Consider the following 23,824-nt stretch of genomic DNA (forward strand, 5'->3'; position numbering starts at 1 on the left):
ATAATAATCTTTAAAAAAATTAAAAAGAAGCTGGGCGGTGATGGCACAGGCCTTTAATCCCAGCACTCGGGAGGCAGAGGCAGGTGGATCTCTGGGATCAAGGCCAGCCTGGGCTACCAAGTGACAGCCAAGGCTGCACAGTAAAACCCTGTCTCAAACCCCACCTCCCCTAGGGGGAAAAAATTAGGAGGAAAGTGACATGGACTGAGTGATACAGCGTCCATATTTGGAGCAGTGAGGGAGGGAACAGATGAAACGAAACTCGGCGTGAGCTGGTCATTGTTGGAGATGGGTGGGGGCACAGGGGAGTGGCGTGTGGGGACACAGGACACTGGATCTAGTGGCAGATAACAACCTCACTCTATGACTTTTCTGACTCCAAACACTGTAAACTTCCGTGGAATGGTGGTTGTTTTTGTTTGTTTGTTTGTTTGTTTTGTTTTGTTTTAATTCTCCACAGTAAATAGCTAAACCAAATACTTGGTTTGGGTGTATTAATAAGCTACCATGCACAAATCCATCTCTCTCCGTTTTTCCCACCCCATGCCACCAGACAACAAGACTTTTGTCAGTCTGAAACCACAGACTCTCCAGGTCCAAGTGGACACAACTAACTTCATCTAAATACACGAATCTAAGCTGGACTGTAGACTGAGGCAGATAGAATTAAGGATGTAAGAATCTTCGCTGAGAATAAAGGAGAGCGTGGAAGCCGATCAGGTCCGAGGTATCTACTTAAAAAAAGCATCAAATTAATTTGCATTGGATCCCTTTTACAAACCAACCTTCTTCGTTTGAGGGACTGCTTTCCTGAGTGCTCCCTGAACTCTGTCAATCATTCAGCATCTCCCCTTCTAACGCCCTTAGTTGCCATGAAACTCTTTGTTTTCTGCAGCATTGCTTTTGAGAATTCCGCTAGCAAACTCGTGGAGCCCGGAGAGAAGATCCATCGGGCACCACCAGGCTCCTCTCTGCGAGAGTGGGAGAGCAGGTTTCACTGTCTTTGCAAGAGAAGGTAATTAGAATTATAGCTGTAATAAAGAGCTGCACTCTCAGCTTCCAGGCGGTCTGTTTTACGGAACGCTCATGTGGGACAGACCAATAGAAACAGTTGCTTTCAAAATGCCGTAAGCTTCCTAGGGCACAGGCGCTCCTTAGCCTAAGGGAAGGCAGGTCATAGCTGGCCAGAACATCAGAGGAAGACCCACCTCCAAAGCCGGCCAAGCTGCAGCAGCAGCAGAGCTAACCATGCTTTGTGGCATAGCACTCACTGATTGTGTGGTCCAGACACTGCTTCATGTTTGCCCAAGTCTTCTTCTCACCAGGGCAGCATGAGGGACAGGCTGGCAAGCTTAAGCAGCACTCTTTACTTTCAGGTAGTCTAAATTTTCAACCCTAATGTTGAAACAACTAGCTGTGGTTTTTAAATCTCTCCCGTACCCCTAACGCTAGAGATTGAGCCCAGAGCTTTGTGCATGCTAGACAAGCATTCTACCACTGAGGTACATCCCCAGCCATTTTTGTTTTTAATCTTTGAAGTGCTTTTCAAAATCAGATGAAGAATTGTAAGTTGTTCATTAAAAAAAATTTGGAGTCCTCCTCCACAATGTTTGAATGTGAAGAGGCCTAACTTAACATCAGTGCAGCCATGACAGGCTACAGACGAACAATACTGGGACTAGACCTCACCATTACAATAACCAGGAGAAGCCACAAACTGTACCTTGCTGGAGACCAATCAGAATTGAGACAACCAAGTACTAAATGCTCTAAGACATAAAGGATAGTGTGGTGTCTTCGTTCCGGTTTCCTCACACCTTATATACCTTTCTCTGCTCTGCCGTCACTTCCTGGGATTAAAGGCCTGTGTGCTTCCCAGTACTGGGATTAAAGGCGTGTGCCACCACTGCCTGCCTCTGTTTCCAGTGTGGCCTTGAACTCACAGAGACCCAGACAGATCTCTGCCTCCCCAGTGACAGGATTAAAGGAGTGTGCTACCACTCTCTGGCCTCTATGTCTAATCTAGTGGCTGGCTCTGTCCTCTGATCCTCAGATCAGGGTACACATCATATCACCACATTTCCCCTTTTTTGTCTAAAATAATAAAAATTAAGGCAGTTCAGCTGAGACCGTTTCGGGTGAAGACTCAGAGGATTTCAGTCAGATGATTCGTGGAGTTGGTGAGGTAATAGGTGGTGCCTGTGGCTGCTCTGATCCTCTGATCCTCAGATAAGTTCATTAGGGTACATAACGTATTACCACGGGATCGCTTATGTAATCTGTATATAGGTCACCAATTTCCTTACACCAATGCCAGTACCAATCCCTGTTTGACAAGACTTCTGTTACCTCACTCCTGCCCAGTCAGGAGTTCAACCCTCGTCTGAATCCAGAATTCCCCTACCCCCCATCCTGTACTCCTTAAAACTCTGCCATAACTGAGCTCAAGGCTCTCCCTGATCCAACCTGAGCTTGCAATAAAGGCTCTTTGCTTTTGCATATGAACTTGGATTCCTGGTGATCTCTGAGGGACTCATGACGTGGGCGTAACAGATGCAGCACAGCAGCTCCAGGCCAATGGTAGAGAACAGCTTCCATGCTAGGTTTTTCCATGCAGAAGCTGCTCCCATCTGTCCTGTGCCTTTTATACCAACTAGACAGCAAGGGCCTTTCTTAGGTAGAAAGGAGATGGGTACGGTGGTTCAGTCAGCAATGTCTGCCCCACACGTACCAAAATGGGCAGAAGGCACAGCGTTCAGTCACTCTCACCTCAGCAATGTTTAGCACAAAAAGTACATCAGAAGAAAATGGAGACTTTGCCCATGCTAGCACAGTGGATATAATTCCAGATATTTCTGAACACAGGACTGGATCTTTTTCACCAGCAAAGATGTAGACAGCCACAGATTATAATTCAGACTGTAGGAGGAGGTCACTTGAAACAATCTCAATCTTGGCTGTTTTTGATAAAATATAGGTAATGCCATCGGTCCTACTGTGGGTTGGGAACATTCCATAACGGAACAGATGGGTGTCTGGTAGTACACAGAGAATACTTTAAAACATCCATGTTCCTTCCTATTTGCAGGAGTGCTGGCAACATCCCTTTTGAGTCAGCTGGTCCATTTCTGCTTAGTAGCTGTTCAGCTTGCACCACATCAGAGCGGGCAGAGAGCGGCCTGAGCACCCCTTATGCAATGTGCGTAAACTAAACTGCCAGAGAGTTTGTAATTAGATCCAACATGCTATTGGAAGGAAGACCATAATTTACTTTTTTTTCCTTTTTCTCTTTCTTTTTAATCATTTTCGATCTTTAGCACTAGACTATGTTTGCATTCAACTGTTAGTAACCGGCAAGCTCCTATATTGAAGCCCTGACCCCCAGGACCTCTGAGTGTGGCTGTCCCTGGAGACAGGGTTTCTACAGAGGTGTTAGGTTAAAATAAAGCAGTGATGGTGGGCCTCGGTCCCAAAGGACTGCGGTTACTGTACAAGAGGAAGTTTGGACACAGAATGCACAAATGGAAGGACTGTGAAGACAGGACCAAGAGGACACCTGCAGGGACAGAAACCTCAGAACTCTGACAAGACATCTTGATCTTAGATGTCGGTCCAGACCAGTGAGAAAACACAATCTCTGTTGTTTAAGATGCCCGTCTAGGGCCCTTGGTTAAAGCAGCCCTAGCTGCTGGACCCAGAGATTCTGCCTTGCTCCTGCATCTGGAGTCTGTGCACGCTCCTTTCTAGGATACGTCACAGTTTCCATCACTGTCCAGGGAAGTTTGCAAACCAGGTCAAGAGATGTTTGCATCTGTAAACGACCCTGAATCCGGATGGAAACAGGAACCAAAAGTAAAGGCTTCTAAAGTGTCTTAACATGCACATGCCTGTGGCTTTGCAGGCCCCAGCTCAGCCAGAGCATGTGGCCAAAGCTGCACTCAGCCAGAGCTGCTGCTTGTGGGCTTACAGAGCCCCTGGCTCAGGCCGGAGCATGTGGCCAGACTTTCTTTAGCTTTTTTTTCTCCTGGTGGGTGGTAGGCTCTCTCTCTCTCTCTCTGGATTCCCATTTCAGACTGCCACCACACTAGGCAGCTGCTTTGAAATTTCCTCGGACATCTACTGTTCTACACAGTCGACAGATTTGGTAAGTCAATTAAGATATCTTAAAGGGAAAAATTAGTTAAAAGAGAATTTTTTTCCCACATTAAAAAAACAGGAAACATTTTTACCATGGAAGGAACTTGGTCTCTGTTTGATAACACATTAGACAGTCTGAAAAATGGAATAATTAAATATGGCATTTAAAATGTTTTGAAAACTAAGACTTTCCTGGACAATGAGACATGTCTGCTTCTGGCAGCACTGATTTACTTCAAAGAGGAAGATGGGCATTGAAGACACTCTATATGGAGTTTATCTTCTTCTTGGGGCCATTTGAGCAAGAAACTGCTCTTGCCTGGGCTGCTTGACAAAATGTTGTAGAGACTGGACATGTAGGACCCATGGAAAAATGACCACTATATTTTGCCAAACAAGGTGAGATGATCCTTCAATTTCCTGCTTTGCAGAGGAGACTGTCGGATATTATGCAGGACACAGGGAGAAGTGACTGAGAGACTCTAGGCCTGTGGGCTGAAGATGGACACCCCAACGTTGCAGAGGAACTTTAGATGACTGTCCAGGTAGGCAGCTGTCTCATTTCCAGAATTTTGGAATTTGTTTACAATGCACTTCCTGTTTACTTAGGTAATATTATATCCTTCTGGGGTCTTTGATGTAGTTGAAGACTAGATAGTTATAATTATGGTTTTCCTTAGTTATTATAAGAGATAAATTAGATATGAAACTTTAGACTCACAAATATAGGATAGATGATAGAATGTTTTCTTTAATTTTGCCAAATACTAATAGACTAGGTATTGTAACTGTAATTCTTGCTTGATAACTATTCTATTATATGTAATTTTACTGTGTTAAAGTTAAAAACCTTCCTTTTTGATTAGACAGAAAAGGGGAAGTGCTGTGGAATGCCTTTCTGTACACTGTGAGTATGTGTTGCTATGATTGGTTAATAAAGAAGCTGCTCTGGCCTATAGCAAGTCAGGTTATAGCCAGGCAGGAAATCTAAGTGACAGGAAGAAGAAAGGAAGAGGCAGAAGAGATGTGAGCCAGCCACTCGAGGAGCAACATGTAATGGGATGCAGGTAAAGCCATGGCCATGTGCCAACACATAGATTAATATAAATAGGTTAATTAAAGATGAAAGAGCTAGCTAGCAAGAATTCCTAGCCATTGGCCATTCAGTTTGTAAATAATATAAGTATCTGTGTGTTTACTTGGGACCAAGCAGCTGCAAGATGCGAGTGGGAGAGATTTGTCCTGACCATGGACTGGGCAGGATACAGGAAGTCTTTTGTCTACAGAACTACAGCAGCTACAGACTAGGGAACTAAAGGCAGACATGAGCAGAGGCTGTGGTGGCAGTGCTGTGTGCATGAGGGCGGGGCACTCACTTTAGGGCTTGGAAGACGTGACACACATGCTTTTAACTGCACCAGGATAGTTTGGCAGCAGGTTGCGAAACGTGTCTTCAGTTACTCTGAAGGAGTCAGTGAATGTCAGCAATGTGGGCATCTTGTGACAGAGTGTGCCATTCCCAGGAACTCTGTGAAGGACCAACTGGGCCACACCAGACACTAGGGTTGGTGCTCTCTAGGACACCTCATCTAACTTTCCAACAACTTGGGAAGTGGGTGTGTGTCCCACTTCTAACAAATTGTGTGTATGGGGGGAGGTGAAGTACTTAAGACTTACAGTGCCGCGTGTAACAGTCACAAAGGTCACCAGTGAGGGATTGCCTTTGACGATTGTTCATAAATTTACTTGTGAAACCGGTGGAGCTCAGCTGTCACTCTTTGGGGCTCCCTCCCCCCACTGGAGAGTCAATGGAGATCCTCTCACACTTCCTAGGCAAGCAGTCCTCCACCCCTAGGCTGTATCTCCTCTCTAGCCCTTTTACATTTTTTTTTTATTTTGAGATAGGGTCTTAGTAAGTTGCCTAAGCTGGCCTTGAACTCACCCAGGAGCCTTCAAACCTTAGTTCTTCTACCTCACTCTCCCAAATAGCAAGGATTCCAGGCCTATGACACCAGACCCAGCTTTGCTGAGTCCTTAAACACCCACGCAAATCCATCCCATAGGGTGTTTTTTAGTCTTTCCTTGTTTCTTTTCTTTTTAAGATAGGTTTCTATTCTGTAGCCCAGGGTAGCCTCTAACTCACTTCAGCTTTCCAAGTGCCAGGATTACAGATGTGAGCCACCACACTCAGCACATAGGCCTCAGGTGTGTGTGTGAGTGTGTGTGTGTGTGTGAGTGTGTGTGTGTAAATGTGGGCATACACGTGATGGGATGCATATGTGCCACTACACATATGTGGAGGTCAGAGGGCAACTTTCAGGGGTAGGTTCTCTCCTCCCACCTTGCAAAGGCAATGTCTTTGTTTCTGCCCTGCTGGGTACTCCAAGCTGGCTGGCACTTGAACTTCTGGGCAATTTTGTCTCTGTCTCCCAAGTCACCAAAGAAGTCCTGAGAATACAAATGTATGCCATGACATCTGGCTTTCTTATGTGGGTTCAGGGAACTAAACAGGCTTGCACAGTAAGATCATTTAATCTCTGAGTCATCTCACCAGCCCTTCACCTTATTTTGAGACAGGGTCTTTCGCTGAGCCTGGAGTGCACTGTTTTGGCTAGACCGACTGGCTAGCAAGCCCCGAGAACCACCTACTCACCAGAGGTGAGGTTACAGCCTCACACCGCTATGCCAGGCTTTGATGTGGATGCTGACATTTCAAACCCAGGTCCTCATGCTTACAAAGCAAGTGTTTTACCCTCTACACCATCTCCCTACCTCCACATCACAGATTTTTTTTTCTTTATTTCTTTCCACCACTCTCCCTATGTAACCCTGTCTGTCTGTCCTGAAACTCAATATGTAGATAAAGCAGCTGGCTATGATCTCACTCCTGCCTCTGTCACCCAAGTGCTGATGTTAGGGTCCATGAGAAGTCCTGTAAAAGATCACTAGTCATGATGCAATCAACAAGAGCGTTTATTATACCATCATGTTTATGGAGTCTTTATTATACCAGCATGCTTATGGAGTCGTTCACCTGTACATACAAAATGGCAACAACCCCAAGAGGGTCATGTGTGGTGATATATTGTGTACCCTAATAAACTTGCCTGAGGATCAGAGAAGCAGAGCAGCCAGCCAGTTCTTACCTTTACAAAATGCTCAGCCTAAAGAGAGTGAGTTTCTGTTTCCTCACGCCTTATATACCTTTCTCTGCCCTGCCATATTACTTCCTGGGATTAAAGTCGTGTGTGCTTCCCAAGGCATGAGATCTCAAGTGCTGGGATCTCAAGTGCAGCCACCACTGCCTGGCTCTATTTAACTTCTATACTAGATCAATCTCATGTAGCCCAGTGTGGCCTTGAACTCACAGAGATCCAGGTGTGTGCCACCACTGCCTGACCTCTATATCTAACCTAGTGGCTGGCTTTGTCCTCTGATCCTCAGGCAAGTTTATTAGGTTACACAATGTATCACCACATTCTTGTAAGCTCCTTTTAAGCACAGCTAAGGGGAGTTTTAGGCTTGGATAGATCATTTTATCTGTGATTGGCTTATGCAAGTGGCAATCATATTAGTATGTTTCTAATTTGTTAGGGCTAGCAGGGTTGGCTAAGGCTGAAGCTGTTCCATTCTTGAGCAAGTCTGGACAAGTCACAAGCTTTGTCTTTGTTTGGTTATTGCCTTGAAGTACCTGAGGGGATGAGGGAGGGAGTTGGCCCAGGCCTAATACATGTAATTCTCCTCATTCTTACTGTCAGAGGCGTGGGTAATTGATTTCCCTTTGTGGCTTCCTCAGAAACTGTCTGTTCAGTTTAAAGAGGCAGGAATTGAGACCTAGTTCTTAATTGAGTTAATAGGAGCCTGTTGTGGCATTTGCTTGGCCTTCTCACTGGGATTAAAGGTGTGCACTGCCACCACCAGCCACATCATAGATTCTTAATCGTTAAGATTCTGCTGAATCAGAGTAGAACAGACTCTTACACCAATGTTGTAGAGTGCCACAGATTTCTGTGCAGGGACATGAGCATGGGAAAGGTAAAGGCAAGCCACTGATGCCCATGAGTTTGAACGAATTGGTGTACTGTCTAAACAAAAAAAAAAAATCACTCCCCATCACCGAGAACAAAACCACCAGAGCTGAAAAAACACATCTCAACTCTCAGCAGGGACTCAGACATTGTAAGCAACACTCAGCTTGGATGTGAAAAACCCTAACCCTTTAGGCTTACACCCCCCAAGACCCAGGAAATAAGGAACTAAAAAGAAAACTAGTTCCAAGGGCCACCTGAGTCAGCCACTACTCAATCACCCCTGTAACAATATAACAATGTGAAAAGATTTCTGTTAAGAGATGTGCTCAACTGTGACTGGGATAGTTGCAGGTGTTCCAGGAAGGACCACTGTGACCTTTGTGTAAATTCCACTCCCGCCCTGATACCCCCCTTGAGGTTTCAGGAAGAATGTGCATGCGGACGTGACTGTACCCACTCTGTGATCACCCTGTGATCAGACCATGTTCTTGTGAAACGAAATTGTATGGGAATTGTAATCTTATGGCTTTTGTGGGTTTTTCCTTTAAAAACCCCCATGTGGCTGCAGTAAGATGCGGCTCTTGCTCTTACGAGCAGAGTTTGCCCTTCTGTACAGAAGCCAATAAAATCCTCGTGCTGTTGCATCAACTGGACTGGAGTCTGGGTTCTTGGGGCACCCACTTGAGACCCTAAACTTTGGGGTCCAGCAGATGCAAAGTTGTCCAAGAAAGGGAATTAAGACTGAGCCCGGCCAGCTGAGAAGCAGAGGAACCTGCTTTGCTCTGAAAGCCCCAAGTGTCCTGTGCACAATATGTTATCTTGCAATCCTTCATCTAAAACCTAACCTTGACTTTGGAGCCAATTCCTCTCAGCTCATCATATCAGTTGCTAAAAATAACAAAGATCAGAAAAGCCCCAGAATTTCAACACTGAATGCACGTATGACACGCACAAAGCACATTCTCAGGATTTTGCATGACAGGAACAAAATGTACACCAGTTAGATGATAGTATCAAGAGTGTTTGCTGCCGGGCGGTGGTGGCGCACACCTTTAATCCCAGCACTTGGGAGGCAAAGGCAGACAGATCTCTGTGAGTTGGAGGCCAGCCTGGTCTACAGAGAGAGATCCAGGAAAGGCGCAAAGCTACACAGAGAAACCCTGTCTCGAGAAACCAAAAAAAAAGAGTGTTTGCTTATTGTCCTAACTCATGATTTACATATATACTACATTTTATAGCATGTATGACATTATGAATTAATTACTTAAAGAAGAATCATGCATACACATTGTTATGGGGAGCCCACCAGACATTATCACTTAAGACAGTTTATAGCTAATTGAAAGTTTTTACTCCAGGCAGCTGAGACTACACTCAGGTATTTTTGGAACCCATGTGTAGCAGCCACTGTTTAGGGTAAAGGGTTTTTAAAGGCAAAAACCACATCTTGGTGTATTGCTTGGCAGCTTCAGGGAGAGGTCTTGCTCAAGCAAGCAGTTTAACAGAAGCCAAGATAAGCTAGCTTGGACATCTTGACCTTAGGTTTCTAGAACGGAGTTGGGTAATTATCCATGGGATTCTCCATCAAGGAGATCAAAATAGTTAGACCTAAGATGGCCTCAACAAGAATACAAGATGGAGGAACCTCTGCACTGCCTTGCCCTGACACAACATGAATAGACACGTCATTAAGTTTATCTTAGTGTAAAATGTCAGTCCCAAAGGGAGCCGCCAGCATGGGATTCTGTAGACTGCTAGGCATGTGAGTTAAAGATATCACCTTGTAGGCCAGGTGGTAGTGGTGCACACCTTTAATCTCAGCACTTGGGAGGCAGAGGCAGGCGGATCTCTGTGAGTTTGAGGCCAGCGTGGTCTACAAAGCTAATTCTAGGATAGCCAGGGCTACATAAAGAAACCCTGTCTCCAAAAACTGCAAACAAACAAACAAAGCAAAGCAAAGCTCATGACCCAAAGTAATGGAGACAGGTGCAAAGGGAAGGCAGAGATGCCAGGTACTCACCCTGCTCTTGGTTACCTTGTGACCTGAGGGAGGTATTGATAAGTTTTGGCAAAATCTTTTTATTATTTATTTATTTTCTTCCTTTTCTTTTTCCCCCCCTCTTTATTTCTTTGAAGGTTTTGGGGGAGGTATGGGGGCAGGAACAGAGTCTCACTATGTAGTCCAGGCTCACTTTGAACTCACAGCAATCCACCTGCCTCCGCCTCTGAAGCACTGAGATTACAGGCATGAACCATTACACCCAGCAGTGAAAGTAGTGGTCACCCAGATGGGAGAGGGAGGCCCAGTGTATTGGTGAAATTATGGGGGGTGGAACTTCCAGATCAAAGCTGGAATGGCTACCCACTACAACAGTGGGCAGAATGAGGCAGAGGAGCAGCTTCTGTGAACCTGGTAAAGTTCTGTTTTTAAAGAGCCGTGGTAAAAACACACATAAAACTTGCCATCCTGACATTTTCAGTGTCCCATTCAGGGGCATCCAGTACTCCTTGCTACTGGAAAGGCATCACTACTCTCCTTTCTTTCTTTCTTCTTTGCTTCCCACATGAAACTTTCCACCCTTTAAGTATCTCCCCGTTTTTCCTGCGGCCACCGTGGCCCGGTAACCACCACTCATGCTGTCAGCTTCCTTAGGTTTGACAGGTCCTGTCCCCTTTCTTGATGTCGGGCACTCTTTGAAATTCATAGAGCTGAACGTTTTGTGGGTGTCTGTTTTTCTGTGCGTGGATTATGCCTCAATTAAAAGACAGTATTGGTCTAGGATTCAGCAAACTGAAGCACTAAAGGTTCAGATGTGCAACTGAATGGACCTTTGAAGAATTCATTAACCTCTACTAACTTTTCAATGTTTTGATAATAAAAGTTATCCCCTCCCGAGAAGCAAGTGATTCCATGGTATATTTGGGAGGAGATAAAGGAACTTGCTTATGTAGTGTTGGTGAGTACACCACAGGGATTGTGTGGAGGGCTAGACCATTCCAAGTGTTACTGAGGTTGGGGGACCATCCTTGCTAACGACACCATAGTGAGCAACTCTGCCCATAGGTGGAGGAGATTGGGTTGAGGACTTCTCAACCAACCTTGACTGTCACACAGTACATAACCCCTCCCACGTGTATCCTACATGTTGCTAGACCTTTACCTCAAAGGTTCTATCTGTCTGAGCCAAAAGCTAAGTCATAAGGAGTGAATGTGCCAGGAATTACCCAAGGACAAGTCTTTTGTGTTTCCTAATACCTAAATTCTATTCTTGGTCCGTTCATAACCCATGTATCTGCTGAGAGATCACTTCTCGGACCTTTCCTAACATTGATTTATTTGTTTTTGCTGGGGGTGGTGGTGGGTGAGGAGGAGAGTTGAGACAGTGTTTCACCGTGTAACTAACTCTGCCCTAGTACTCACTACACAGAACAGGCGGGCTCGTCCTGGCTCATCCTGAGTGCCTTCCTACTACCGTAGTGTTTCCAGAATGCTGCTGAAGGCACTGTCTGGCACGTCACTGTGTGCTCTTCCTGAGGACTCAGAGAAGAAATGGCCTCACATTGGTATATTAGAGCAGCTATCTATACCAGCTTTCTATACCTGTTCCTGGTGGTTAGGGTCTGTGCTGGGTGTTCCAGGTTCTTGGCCTCTTATTCAAGGAATTAAAACAGGGGTGCAAAGACATTTCAAAGTAGTATGGAAAGTTTGTTAAAAAGCGAAGCAGAAAGAAATATGTCGTCAAAAATAACAGTGTAACACGAGACTTAGAGTTTTCAAAAGCCCTGATTATTGTTTGGGGCTTTATTTCATGGGGTTCAAGAGAAGGAGGAGCTTGATTGCTCAGGGTCAGATGGGGGCAGTTCTCTGTTTTGGTAGGCTTATGTAAGTTTCCACACATTATAAATGTCCCTTCCCATAATACATCTGATTTTAATCATATACATACCAAACTGTGCATAGTCATAAGAGTTACAGGGGTTCTCCATAAAAATTATTTTAGAGTATACTACTTGCCTTATTGGACAAGCATCTAAAACTAATTTAAACATAGTTGGCTCCTCTACCCTGGTACCCAGATATCACTGGAGTAGGCATGAATAGAAACCATCTACATTTGGTGGTCATTTGGGGGAGGGGAAGGGTATCCCATTGTTTGGGGTGGGTGTACATACAGCTTGATGCACGTCAGGTCCTAGGTTGCTAAGTACATTGGTCAAAGAGGTGTGTGTGTGTGTGTGTGTGTGTGTGTAAATAGTACATGCAAGTAGGGGTCCAAGGTTGCTAAGTGCATTGTCATTATTAGAGAGGTATGTGTATAGCCCAAAGCAAAATGGAGTCACAGGTGACTAAACTATTCCCTGTGCTCACCTGCCTGGTATCTAGAGTACCTTTTGTTCAAGAAAAACTTTTGTGAAAGGAAGTTCAATAAGTGAAGAAGCACAGTGAATAAATGCAACGGAATGTGACCTTTTTCAGAAAAAGGACAGTTTGCACTTGGAGAATTTAAACTCTTGCAGAAGTTTTCTAATTCTTAGGACAATTGTCCTTCAGGAAAAAGGTAATTAAAAAAAATAAAGTAGCCTTTCGCTGCTGCCTCCACAGCCATGAGTATGCTCAGGCTACAGAAGAGGCTTACCTCTAGCGTCCTCCGCTGTGGTAAGAAGAAGGTCTGGCCGGGCGGTGGTGGCGCACGCCTTTAATCCCAGCACTCGGGAGGCCGGCAGATCTCTGTGAGTTCGAGGTCAGCCTGGGCTACCAAGTGAGTTCCAGGAAAGGCGCAAAGCTGTCTCGAAAAAACAAAAACAAAAACAAAAAAAGAAGAAGGAGGTCCGGTTGGACCCCAATGAGACCAATGAAATCGCCAATGCCAACTCCCGTCAGCAGATCTGGAAGCTGATCAAGGATGGGCGGATCATCCGGAAGCCTGTGACTGTCCATTCCCGGGCTCGATGCCGGAAAAACACTTTGGCTCGACGGAAGGGCAGGCATATGGGCACAGGGAAGCGGAAGGGTACTGCCAACGCTCGGATGCCTGAGAAGGTGACCTGGAGGAGAAGGATGCGGATCTTGCGCCGACTTCTCAGGAGATACCGTGAATCCAAGAAGATTGACCGCCATATGTATCACAGCCTGTATCTGAAGGTCAAGGGGAATGTCTTCAAAAACAAGCGGATTCTCATGGAACACGTCCACAAGCCGAAGGCAGACAAGGCCCGCAAGAAGCTCCTGGCTGACCAGGCTGAGGCTCGCAGGTCTAAGACCAAGGAAGCCCGAAAGCGCCGGGAGGAGCGTCTCCAGGCCAAGAAGGAGGAGATCATCAAGACTCTGTCCAAGGAGGAAGAGACCAAGAAATAAAGCTTCTCTCGTGTCTGTACATAATGGGCTGCCTGTGGCCTCAGGCGGATCAGTCATTAAAATAAAACAAGCCTTTAAAAAAAAAAATAAAAAAAAAATAAAGTAACGGAAAGTGGCATACTTCCCTTTATGGGAGACATGAGGTGCGTGCGGTATAAGACGAAGCTTCAAGCTTCAGCAGCGTCTCTGGCAAATAGAAAAAACAGTTGCTAAAGCCAGGCATGATGGTACATTCCTTAAATCCCAGCACTTGGGAGGCAGAGGCAGGAGAATCTCTGAGTTTGAGACCAGCCTGGTCTACGGAGTGAGTTCCAGGACAGCCAGAGCTGCACAGAGAAACCCTGTCTCAAAAGAAAGAAAAAAGAAAAACGGCTGATGAATCTTTCTATTATTACAACCTAAGTGCTCAACTATGTATGAAAACAAAAGTGATTTCTACTTATTCTCAGTTAGAACCATTACAGTGGAATGGGGAATGGGAACAGAGTCTGCGGTTGTTCGTTTTGAATGTTGACTCGCCACAACCCAGAATCACTCGGGAAGAGAGCCTGAATGACTAAGTTGGCCTGTGGGAGATTGCTCTGATGGTCAATTGGTGTAGGAAGACACAGCTCACTGTGAGCAGCATTGTTCCCTGGGTAGGAGGGGACCTTGAACTTGAGAAATTTAAGGACTTGAGAAATTTAAACAAGTATGTTGAAAGGCCCTGCTGCCTGGACAGAGGTTGCAATCCACCATAGACTGGCAGCTTTCTCTAAGCTCAGCAACATGAAGGATTTCCTCCTCCTGCCTCCCCCCAGCAAAAGCTTCCTGTTTTCCACCTACCCTTATCTGGAGGATGTCTCTAGGTCCAGGATGACTGACGTATCTCAAGGGTGACCCTTGACACAGTTCGCTGCAAATGCTCTTCCCCTGAAGACCCCCTGGTAGTTAAGCAAGCGCTCTAGCTATCTTGATAAGAACGTGCTTCCACTAATACAGCTGTATGGTAGGAGCGTGCTACTTAATGCAAATTAAGGTTTGTCCCCAGGCTCCCCAATCCTATGTATTCGATACCACTCTGGAATACAGTTGAGCTGATTCACTGAAGTCATCTCCTGGAGGGCTGTCTCCATCGTACCCACAGCTGTCTGAACCCTGCTCTCCACCTCTGCTCCAGCTCCCTCCACCTTCATGAACCAGTGCAGCCAACGATCCTGAGGGAGAAGAGGAGCCACACAAATACAGCAAGCAGGCAGCCTGGGCGCTTTTGTTTCTCTCTGCTCTTGACTGACTGTGAATGTCATGTGACTAGCTACTTCAGTACCTGCCTTGATGTCTCTGAAATCATGGGCTGTAACCTGGGCTTGTAAACTGAGATAAACCTTCCCTGGACTGGCTGGTCTTATGTCAACCTGATACCAGCTGGAGTCATTTCGGGAAAGGGAACCTCAGTTGAGAAAATGCTCCCACTAGACTGGCCTACGAGCAAGACTCTGGTACATTTTTTTTTTTCAATTGGTGACTGATGTGGGAGGGTCCAGCTCTATCGAGACAGTGACACCCTTAGGCTGGTGGTCCTAGGTACCATTTGGAAAGCACTGCTTTACGGCTTCTGCATCAGCTCTTCCCCCCAGGTTCCTGCCCCCTGACCTGTGTGAGTTCCTGCCATGCCTTCCCTCAATAGACTGTGACCCAGGACAGATAAGCCAAATAACCACATAACCCTTTCCTCCCCCAGCCCTCCCTCCCCATTGCTCAGGATGTTTTTTATCACAGCAACAGAAATCGAAGGAGGACAGGGTCTCACTCTGTAGTCCAGAATGGTCTTCTTAGACCCTGGTAGCTGCCACGTGACAGGCTCAGTGCGCTGGCTAGTTTTACGTCCACTTGACACAGCTAGACTCATCGGAGAGGAGGGAGCCTCGGTTGAGAAAAATGCCTCCGTAGAACTGGCTGCAGACAAGCCTGTACCAGGCTTTTTCTTTTGGGCCACCAAACCAGCTTCCAAATCATGACACAGAGACTTAATATTATTTATGAATGCTCGGCCTAGCTTAGGCTTGTTTCTGGCTAGCTCTTTTAACTTAAATTAACCTGTTTCTCTTGATCTGCCTTTTGCCTCAGTGCTTTTTACCTTTATTTCTGTATGTTCTACTCTGTGTCTGCTGGCTGGTGGCTGCTTGGCTGGCCCGGCATCCCTCTCTTTTTCTCTCATTCTCTCCTCATTCTTCTCATTCTTTCTTTCTCAGCCTAGATTTCTCCTCCTATTTATTCTCTCTGCCTGGCAGCCTCACCCATCCCTCTTCGGCCTACCTATTCAGCTCTTTATTAGACCAAGCAGGTGCCTTAGGCAGGCAAGGTGAAAAAAATGCAACACATCTTTATATAATTAAACATACATCCTTACATCATTAAACAAATGTAGCATAAACAAATGTAACATATCTTTACACAGTTAAAGTAATATTCCTCAGCATAAATAAATGTAACACATCTTTGCCCTGTTAAAATAATATCCCACAACACAAGCCTGCAGGGCATTTTCTTAATTAGTGATTGATGGGGGAAGGCCCAGTCCATTGTGGGTGGTGTCACCCCTGGGATGGTGGTCCTGGGTTCTATAAGAAAGCAGGCTGAGCAAGCTATGAGGAGGAAGCCAGTAAACAGCACTCTTCCATGGCCTCTGCATCAGCACCTGCCTCCAGGTTCCTGCCCTGTTTGAGTTCCTGTCATGACTTCCCTCAATGAACTGTGATATGGAAGCCCAATAAGCCCTTTCCACCCCAAATTGCTTTGGTCATGGTGTTTCACCATAGCAACAGAAGCCCTTATCTAGGAAACTCAGCCGTCTGACCTCCTAGGCCATTAAAGAAGCAAGTTACAGTTAGCAGCAGAAAAGGGGGTTCAGCCAAATGTGTCCACATTGGGAAGAAAAATAAGAGGTCCAATGACAAGCCCCAACCTCACCCCAGCCCATCTTTTGTGTCCTGACATGAGGTTTAGGTTTAAATAGAAGACAAAGAGTATGCTTAACTAAGCAATTCTGGTCAAGGTATGGTCTCTCCCATCGTTGATCCATTAGTTTCTGGGCTCCAGTGCACCTGTGAGATGACCTGATGAGCTGTCAACCTCCTGGCAGGCCATCTCTGCCTCCGGGTTGCCCCACACAAATGCAAGCATACACCTGATCCGTCACTTTCCAGGAGACTGTCTTCCTGCTTTGTAGCCATAAGTTTCTCTGGCCCCATCTGGCCCCGAGGTCCCATAGCTGCTTATAAAATAATCACCCAGAGGCTTAATATCAATTGCAAATTATATGGTCTACGGGTCAGGCTTCTTACTAGCTAGCTCTTATAACTTAACTCAACCCATTTCTATTAATTTATATGTTGCCACTTGGCCGTGGCGTTACTGCAGGCATCTTGTTGCTCCTTCGGAGACGGGCTGGCGTCTCCTTGACTCCACCCTTCTTCATCTCGTCTTCAGTATGAATGGACCACCTAACCTTATCCTGCCCTGCCATAGGCCAATGCAGCTTTATTTATCAACCAATCAGAGCAACACATATTCACAGGGTACAGAAAGACATCCCACGGCACTCCTTCTTCCATAGCGTCCTTTGGCTCACTTTTCTGGTACCAATCTAAGTGGTACCAACTTTATTTTTCTCCCAGCATAAGCTTCCTGGAGAAATTCTAATTCCTTGGGGAAAATCCTGCCAGTATTCTCCTAGCTGAATGGAGGGATACACACATCTCCTTAGAATGGCTTTGTTCCTGCCAGGATGACTAAACTTTTTAATCTATCCAGTGTGTGTCACCACACCCAATTATAATGGTGTATTAAAAGTCTATAAGGCTAGGGAGGCTGCTTGCTGGGAGAGGGCTGGTCTAGCATGCATGAGCTCATATACAATATTGTAAGTATTTTGGGGGAGTTGTTTATTGAAATAATGCTCAAAAAACACAATGTTTAGACCTTCTGGCACTAACTCACTTTTCCTCCACAACTTATTTTAATTAATAAAGGCTCTAGCAAAAGTTTCAGATAATGTTACTGTTCATTACGCTGCAGTGCTCATGGCTGGCCACCGGCCGTGGCTGGCCACCAGCCGTGGTGGCCATGCCCATAGAGGAGAGTGCTGGAGGAGAGTCACGAGCCATGGTTACCTTTTTGAGCTTTATTGGGAGAGAGGGGGGGAGAGAGAGAGAGAGGGAGAGAGAGGGGAAGACAGAAAGAGAGAGAGAGGGCAGATGGAAGGAAGGAACAGAAAGGAAAGAGAAGGACGCACAGAGGGCCCACCCACTTTTTAGGCTGGGATGATGACGTAATTAAGGACCAAATCCTTACAGTTACTACACACAGAAAAGTGAGCCGAAGGACACTGTGGAAGGAGGAACACAGTCTCCTGGAAGTGATGGATCGGGTGTATGCTGGCTTGCACTTGTGTGGGGCAACCCAGGGGCAGTGGGTGGGAGGATGCTAGATGGTAATTAGTTTCTCTATTATCCACTCACCCACACTGATTCCCTTCCCTTACTGCTGTGAAGAATGCAGCAATAAACATGGATGTGCAGGTATCTCTGTGGTGGAATCAGTTCTTCAAGTATATGTGCATGAGTGGGATAGCTGGGTCCTATGGCAGTTTGATTTTTAGTTTTTTTGAGAAACCTCCATACTGATTTCCACGGCTGTGCTAGTTCACACTCCCCCAACAAAGAACCACAGCTACTCCTTTCCAGTGTCCTCGCCAGCATTTGGTGGTGACCATTTTCTGTAGCGTCCACGCTACTCCCGTTCACCATGTCTGAGCGAAGGGCTGAGGATTAAAACAGAGACAAGACAGCAGGTCATTCCTCTCAGTAGAATACTCTTTATTGAAGGAGGGAGGAGGCCTTAAATACAGGCTTACAGCACAGTGGAAGAACCCCGGAGGGCAGAAGTTCGCTACAGATGTTTTACATTCCAGCATTGCACCAATATGCAGGATACACAAACAAGGAACCTCCAGTAATCTGTTTAGAAGAAGGAAACTGGCAGGGAATCAGCATAGGAAGGACACCTGATCAAGGTCAGCAAGCAAGGCAACAGCTACCCAGGAACGGGGGTCAGGGCCCAACAATTTTTTTGAGAATGGCAATTCTGACTGGAGTGAAATGGAATTTCAAAGTCATCTTGCGATGTGCATTTCACTAAAGGCTAAGAAGATTGAGCATTTAAAAAAAAAAAAAAAGAAAGAACACTAATTGGCCTTTTGTGTTTCTTCTTTGAACTATCTGTTAATGTCATTAGCCCATTTGTCGATAGGCAGTTTTGCTTTTTTGGTGTGTAATTTTTGCAGTTGTTTATCTATTCTGGTTATTAGTCACCTGTCGGGCGTAGAGATGGCAGACCTCTTCCCGTTCTGCAGGCTGTCTGTTCACCTTGCTGATGGTTTGCTGTGCAGACAATTTTTCCCTTCATGTAGCCCATGTGCTGATTCTTGGGACTACTTCTGATGCTGCTAAATGTGTAGGAAGTTCATTCTGTTACATTTTTTTTCTTTATTTGTATGAGTGTTTTTCCCCCCTGCATGTACGGAAATGCACTGTGAGCATGCCTGGTGCCCATGGAAACCAGAAGAAAGGACTTGATTCCTAAAGTTATGAATATTTGGAAGTTGCCATGTGGGTGCTGGGAAGGAAACCCAGGTCCTCAGCAAAAGCAGCCAGTTCTCTTAACCTCTGAGTATCTCTCCAGTGCTGTGGATATCGCTCTGTATAAATAAAATGCTGACTGGCCAGTAGCCAGGCAGGAAGTATAGGCAGAACAAGCAGAGAAGAGAATTCTGGGAAGTGGAAAGCTGAGGCAGAGAGACGCTGCCAGCTGCCGCCATGAGAAGATGTTAAGATAACGGTAAGCCACAAGCCATGTGACAACTTATAGATGAATAGAACTGGGTTGATTTAAGATATAAGAACTAGATAATAAGAAGCCTGTTGTGGCCATATAGTTTGTAAGCAATGTAAGTCTCTGTGTGTTTACTTGGTTGGGTCTAAGTGGCTGCGGGACTGGTGGGTGAGAGAGATTTGTCCTGACCGTGGGCCAGGCAGGACCAGGAAAACTCTAGTTACACTCCAGCTACTCCCTAGTGCCTTTTTTTTTTTCAAACTGTGAGCCAGGGTCTCTCTTTATGTAGCCCTGGTGGTCCTGGAGCTTGGTTTGTAAGGCTGGCCTTGAACTCACAGAGATATGCCTGTTTCTGCCTCTGGCATGCTGAGATTTAAGGCTTGAACCACCACACCCAGCTTCTCCATGACTATGTTTGAAATGGACTCCCTGTGTTTCCTCTAGCAGTTTTCATAGTTCAGATTAAGGTCTTTGGTTTATTTAACAGCTGATTTTTGTGCAAGTTCAGAGTTATGGATCCAATTTCATTCTTCTGTAGGTGTATTTTGCCATTTTTGCCAATGCTGTTTATTGAATAGTCTGTCTTTTCTCCCCAAGTCTGTCAAATATTAAGAGGCCATATCTATTATGGGTTCATTTATGGTTCTCTAATCTGTCCTGTTGGTCATGACATCAGTTTTTTTGTGCTAGTACTGGGCCATGTGTTATCCCTAGGGCTCTTCCTAGTTTTGAAACCTATACCACACTCACACCTTAATATGTACATACATGTGAACACTGAAAGTGCGGATTGGGTGTTAGGAGCCTGCCCTCACTCCTGTACATGCGCAGCTCGGGGTCTTGCGTCTTATGTCATCAGGAGGCGCTGGCAACTATGTATGCATGGCATGGTCACACAATCTGTGCCTTAAAAAAGCCGGACGCAGAACCCACCCTCTCTCTCTGTTCCCTGCTCTGCCCTGCTCCCGCCATCTCTCCCTCCCTCCAGGCCTGGCTCTCCTCCCTCCTATCCCCTCCTTCCTCCCAATAAAGCTCTCTGTAACTCTGGTAGTTGTGGCTGTAAGGATTCTGTCCTTAATTACGTCATCAGCCTGTGACTGTGTCCCAGCCTAAAAAGTGGGTGGGCCCTCTGTGCGTCCTTCTCTTCCCTTTCCACTCCTTCCTTCCATCTGTCTTCTTCTCTCCTTCTCTCTCCCTGCTTCCCTTCTCTCTCTCTCTCTCTCTCTCTCTCTCTCTCTCTCTCTCTCTCTCCCCCCTCCCCCCCAATAAAGCTCTAAAAAGGTCACCGTGGCCTGTGATTCCTCCTTCAGCACTCTCCTCGTTTAGCATGGCCGCCATGGGCGGTGGCCAGCCACGAGGAGCAGCGCGCCATTTAACCAACATTGGTGCCAAAACCTGGGATAGACCACCGAGGACCTGCTGTGACTGCTGCCGCCTGCCGCCTTCCTCCCCAATCCAGCGAGACCGTGAGCGCACGCATCCCTCCCCTCCACTGGACCCCTACACAGCTCCCGCTACCGCCATGATTCTTCACAGTGAGTCTGCCGTTCTCGCGGCCATAGTCTGAGCTATATTCTTTGCGACAGACACTCCAGGGGTTGTCCTCGGGCTGTACTGGCAACGGGAGGCACATTTTTGCTCCTGATGAGGGGGTCAATGCAGCACAGCCACTTCAGCCCAGCCCATCCCTTGACAAAGAGGATGGCGAACTTGAGCTGATTCTTAGATCTCTCGGGGATGCCCGAGATTGTAGTCTGATTCCCGGTTTGTTATTTTAATTTTTTATTTTTCTCTCGGCTACAGCCATGAGACAAAGGGGCAGATACGGTACATTTACCACCTACACTGGCAGACAGGGGCGGGCACCAGTAAACCTGGCCACATAACAGCATAAACCCGGCCCCATAACAGTGCCACGGGAACTTCTGCCAGCGAATGGGCAAATAAGAGTTACTTTATCTCCAAGCTTTCTGCTAAAGCTCTGAACCCTTCTCCCTCCCCACTTCTGCATCTGCCACATGCAAACTTTTCTGTCTGACTTCACCAGCAGTGGGCGTGCTCAAATGGGCGGACTTGGACGGTTTCTACCACTCACCCTAATTCACCTTAACTCCACCCACTCATTCTCAAACTGCCTGTGTTTCTCACGTGCATACAGACAGGGTCCTGATCTTTGCCTTGTCCCTAATTCCAAAAAAATAAGTTCTCATGCACCACAAGCTTTTCTCTTCCCAGTTCCCTGTTCTAACTCACTGTTCAGCTAATGGTACAGGACCACCACAGAACCGGAGTCCAGAGATCACCAGCATCTTGTCAAACAGAAAGTTCCCAGCCACAGCCAAGAGGGATACATGTCTCCAGAGCAAACAGATGACAGACAGCATCCCACAACATCTGTCAACCTCGGAAAACTCCCCTTCTCCATTCCCCCCAGAGCCAACCGACGTCCAAAAGTCAGCTGGAAGCAGTTTTTGAGAGGAACGACGCCTCTATTCCCATCTACCTACTTTTTTATATATATATAATAAGCGAAAGTCTGGGATGTAAAGATTCTGTCCTTAATTACGTCATCAGCCTCTGACTGTGTCCCAGCCTAAAAAGTGGGTGGGCCCTCTGTGCTCCCCTCTCTTTCCTTTCCACTCCTTCCTTCCGTCTGTCTTCTTCCCTCTCTCTCTCTCTCTCTCCCTGCCTTCCCTTCCCTTTCCTCCCTCCCTCTCTCTCTCTCTCTCTCTCTCTCTCTCTCTCTCTCTCTCTCTCTCCCTCTTTCCCCCCCCCCCAATAAAGCTCTAAAAAGGTAACCATGGCCTGTGATTCCTCCTCCAGCACTCTCCTCCGCCGGCATGGCCGTCGCGGGTGGCGGCCAGCCAGGAGCAGTACCATTTAACCAACAGTGGCCATGGCTTGTGACTTTCCCGCCAGTAACTAATGCCGATTATCATCCTTTCATTGGGGCGTTTGCCACAGCCCAACGCCTAAGTCTGGTCTCTAGAACTGTGATGGAAGGAGAGAACTAATTCCTCACAACTGTTCTCTGACCTGCACACGCATACTGCTGGTATCTCTACCTCCCACGGCCACCACCACCGACATGACTGTCACGGATGAAGATGGGACCATTCCCTAATGTCTAAGCATGAGCCTTTCCCAAGACACAGATATGACTGTTAGTTATTATTACAGTGGCTCTGTGCTATTCATTAAGCAGCACTGTTTACCGTGCGAGAAAAGCCACAAGGCACAACAAAACCCACTACAAGAGAAGGAACAGAGGGGAATGTGCTTAGGCCTGTGGAATTTGGTGCAGGGAGAGAGAGGAGGGAGAAGAAGGAAGCGGCAGAGTCTGTGACCCGCTTTTATGAATTCCCCTGCACATGCACATATGGGCTTACCTAGCTACACCACGCATGCGCATAGATTATGTGATCATGCTGCAAGCAAATTATGTGACCACAAAGCACATGGATTACATAAGACATAAGGCCCCCGGGATGCCTAAACCTCTTGCTTGGCTACAGGACAGCGCATGTGTGGTCATGTAGCAACAATGACCAACCATCCTACCTCAGCTAATAGAAGCGCCTGCTGCCTTTTTGTCAGGCACAGCTTTAGCCTACGTCTGGTTTTCATTTAAAATTAATTAAATTTAATTTAAAACCTGAAATGCTGAAACTGCTGGGTCCTCGTCACAGGGTCAGTAGGATGTGGAGCCGCAGAAGCACATCCTTGGCTTCAGATGGAAATTCAAAGCAAGGCCTCCTACTGAACTTACCCCAAGTGTAACACACACCAAGGTCATTTCAGTTCTTCCTGACGCCCCCTTGGTTCTCTTGAGGTAACATCTCCTCAGTGCAGAGCGCTGAGACACAACCTGTTTAACAGATGTATTCCTGGTATTACCAGAATCTGAGGGTGTGTACTGGGGCCCTAGTGATGAGGCTCCTCTAGGAATTTCCATGTAAGTAGTGAGGGTGATACCCACAGAGTCCTGAGGCCAGAGAGAAACTGTCTCCACACCCATATTTGTTTCGTGTTTTCTGTAAGTTAGGACACAGCAGTGACAAGTTGGAGACACATCAAGCCTCTCCCCAGCATTGGCCAACACTGTGACTAAGTTTGCATCTCTATGTAGATTGTATTGTTTCTCTGAATGCAAGTGAGCATCCAACCCAAAGCCAGGTCTCTGCTAAGAGCTCTACCGAAAACTGAGGGGGTGGAAACTGGAAGGAAAGAAATCAACGGGAGGACAGTTCTGTGTCTCAAATTCTATTATGGTGGTGGTGGGGTGTATGCCCAGGGGTACTGAAGGCTTTTTGGGGATTCCTAGGGGTTACAGTGAGACAGTGGATGGGAAATTCCCATGCTGGGAGGTACTTTCCAGAGAGCTTCCTCTTTCTCTTTGAAAGTTATCTAGCTGGTTGTGATGGTACAT

The 23,824-nt window shown here is 46.4% G+C and overlaps 1 protein-coding gene across 1 annotated transcript; it reads left to right on the forward strand.

Annotated features, from left to right (window-relative positions):
• The first annotated feature begins 872 nt into the window (after positions 1-872).
• On the forward strand, positions 873-13,577 carry LOC131925681 (large ribosomal subunit protein eL19-like). The gene is made up of 3 exons (XM_059281040.1): positions 873-1,015; positions 3,089-3,203; positions 12,988-13,577. Exons 1-3 carry the CDS (start codon positions 873-875, stop codon positions 13,522-13,524), a joined length of 795 nt encoding a protein of 264 aa, XP_059137023.1. The 3' UTR covers positions 13,525-13,577.
• Positions 13,578-23,824: the final 10,247 nt, after the last annotated feature.

Source organism: Peromyscus eremicus, chromosome 15 (assembly GCF_949786415.1).
Source record: "Peromyscus eremicus chromosome 15, PerEre_H2_v1, whole genome shotgun sequence".
In the NCBI taxonomy this organism is placed as follows: domain Eukaryota; kingdom Metazoa; phylum Chordata; class Mammalia; order Rodentia; family Cricetidae; genus Peromyscus; species Peromyscus eremicus.

What these genes read in the sequence shown, in the direction of transcription:
- LOC131925681 (XM_059281040.1), top strand. Translation starts at nt 873, where the DNA reads ATGAAACTCTTTGTTTTCTGCAGCATTGCTTTTGAGAATTCCGCTAGC. An exon ending in CACTGTCTTTGCAAGAGAAG is followed by an intron (nt 1,016 to 3,088) that starts GTAATTAGAATT and finishes TCCTATTTGCAG; the next exon opens with GAGTGCTGGCAACATCCCTT. An exon ending in GCACCCCTTATGCAATGTGC is followed by an intron (nt 3,204 to 12,987) that starts GTAAACTAAACT and finishes AAACAAAAAAAG; the next exon opens with AAGAAGGAGGTCCGGTTGGA.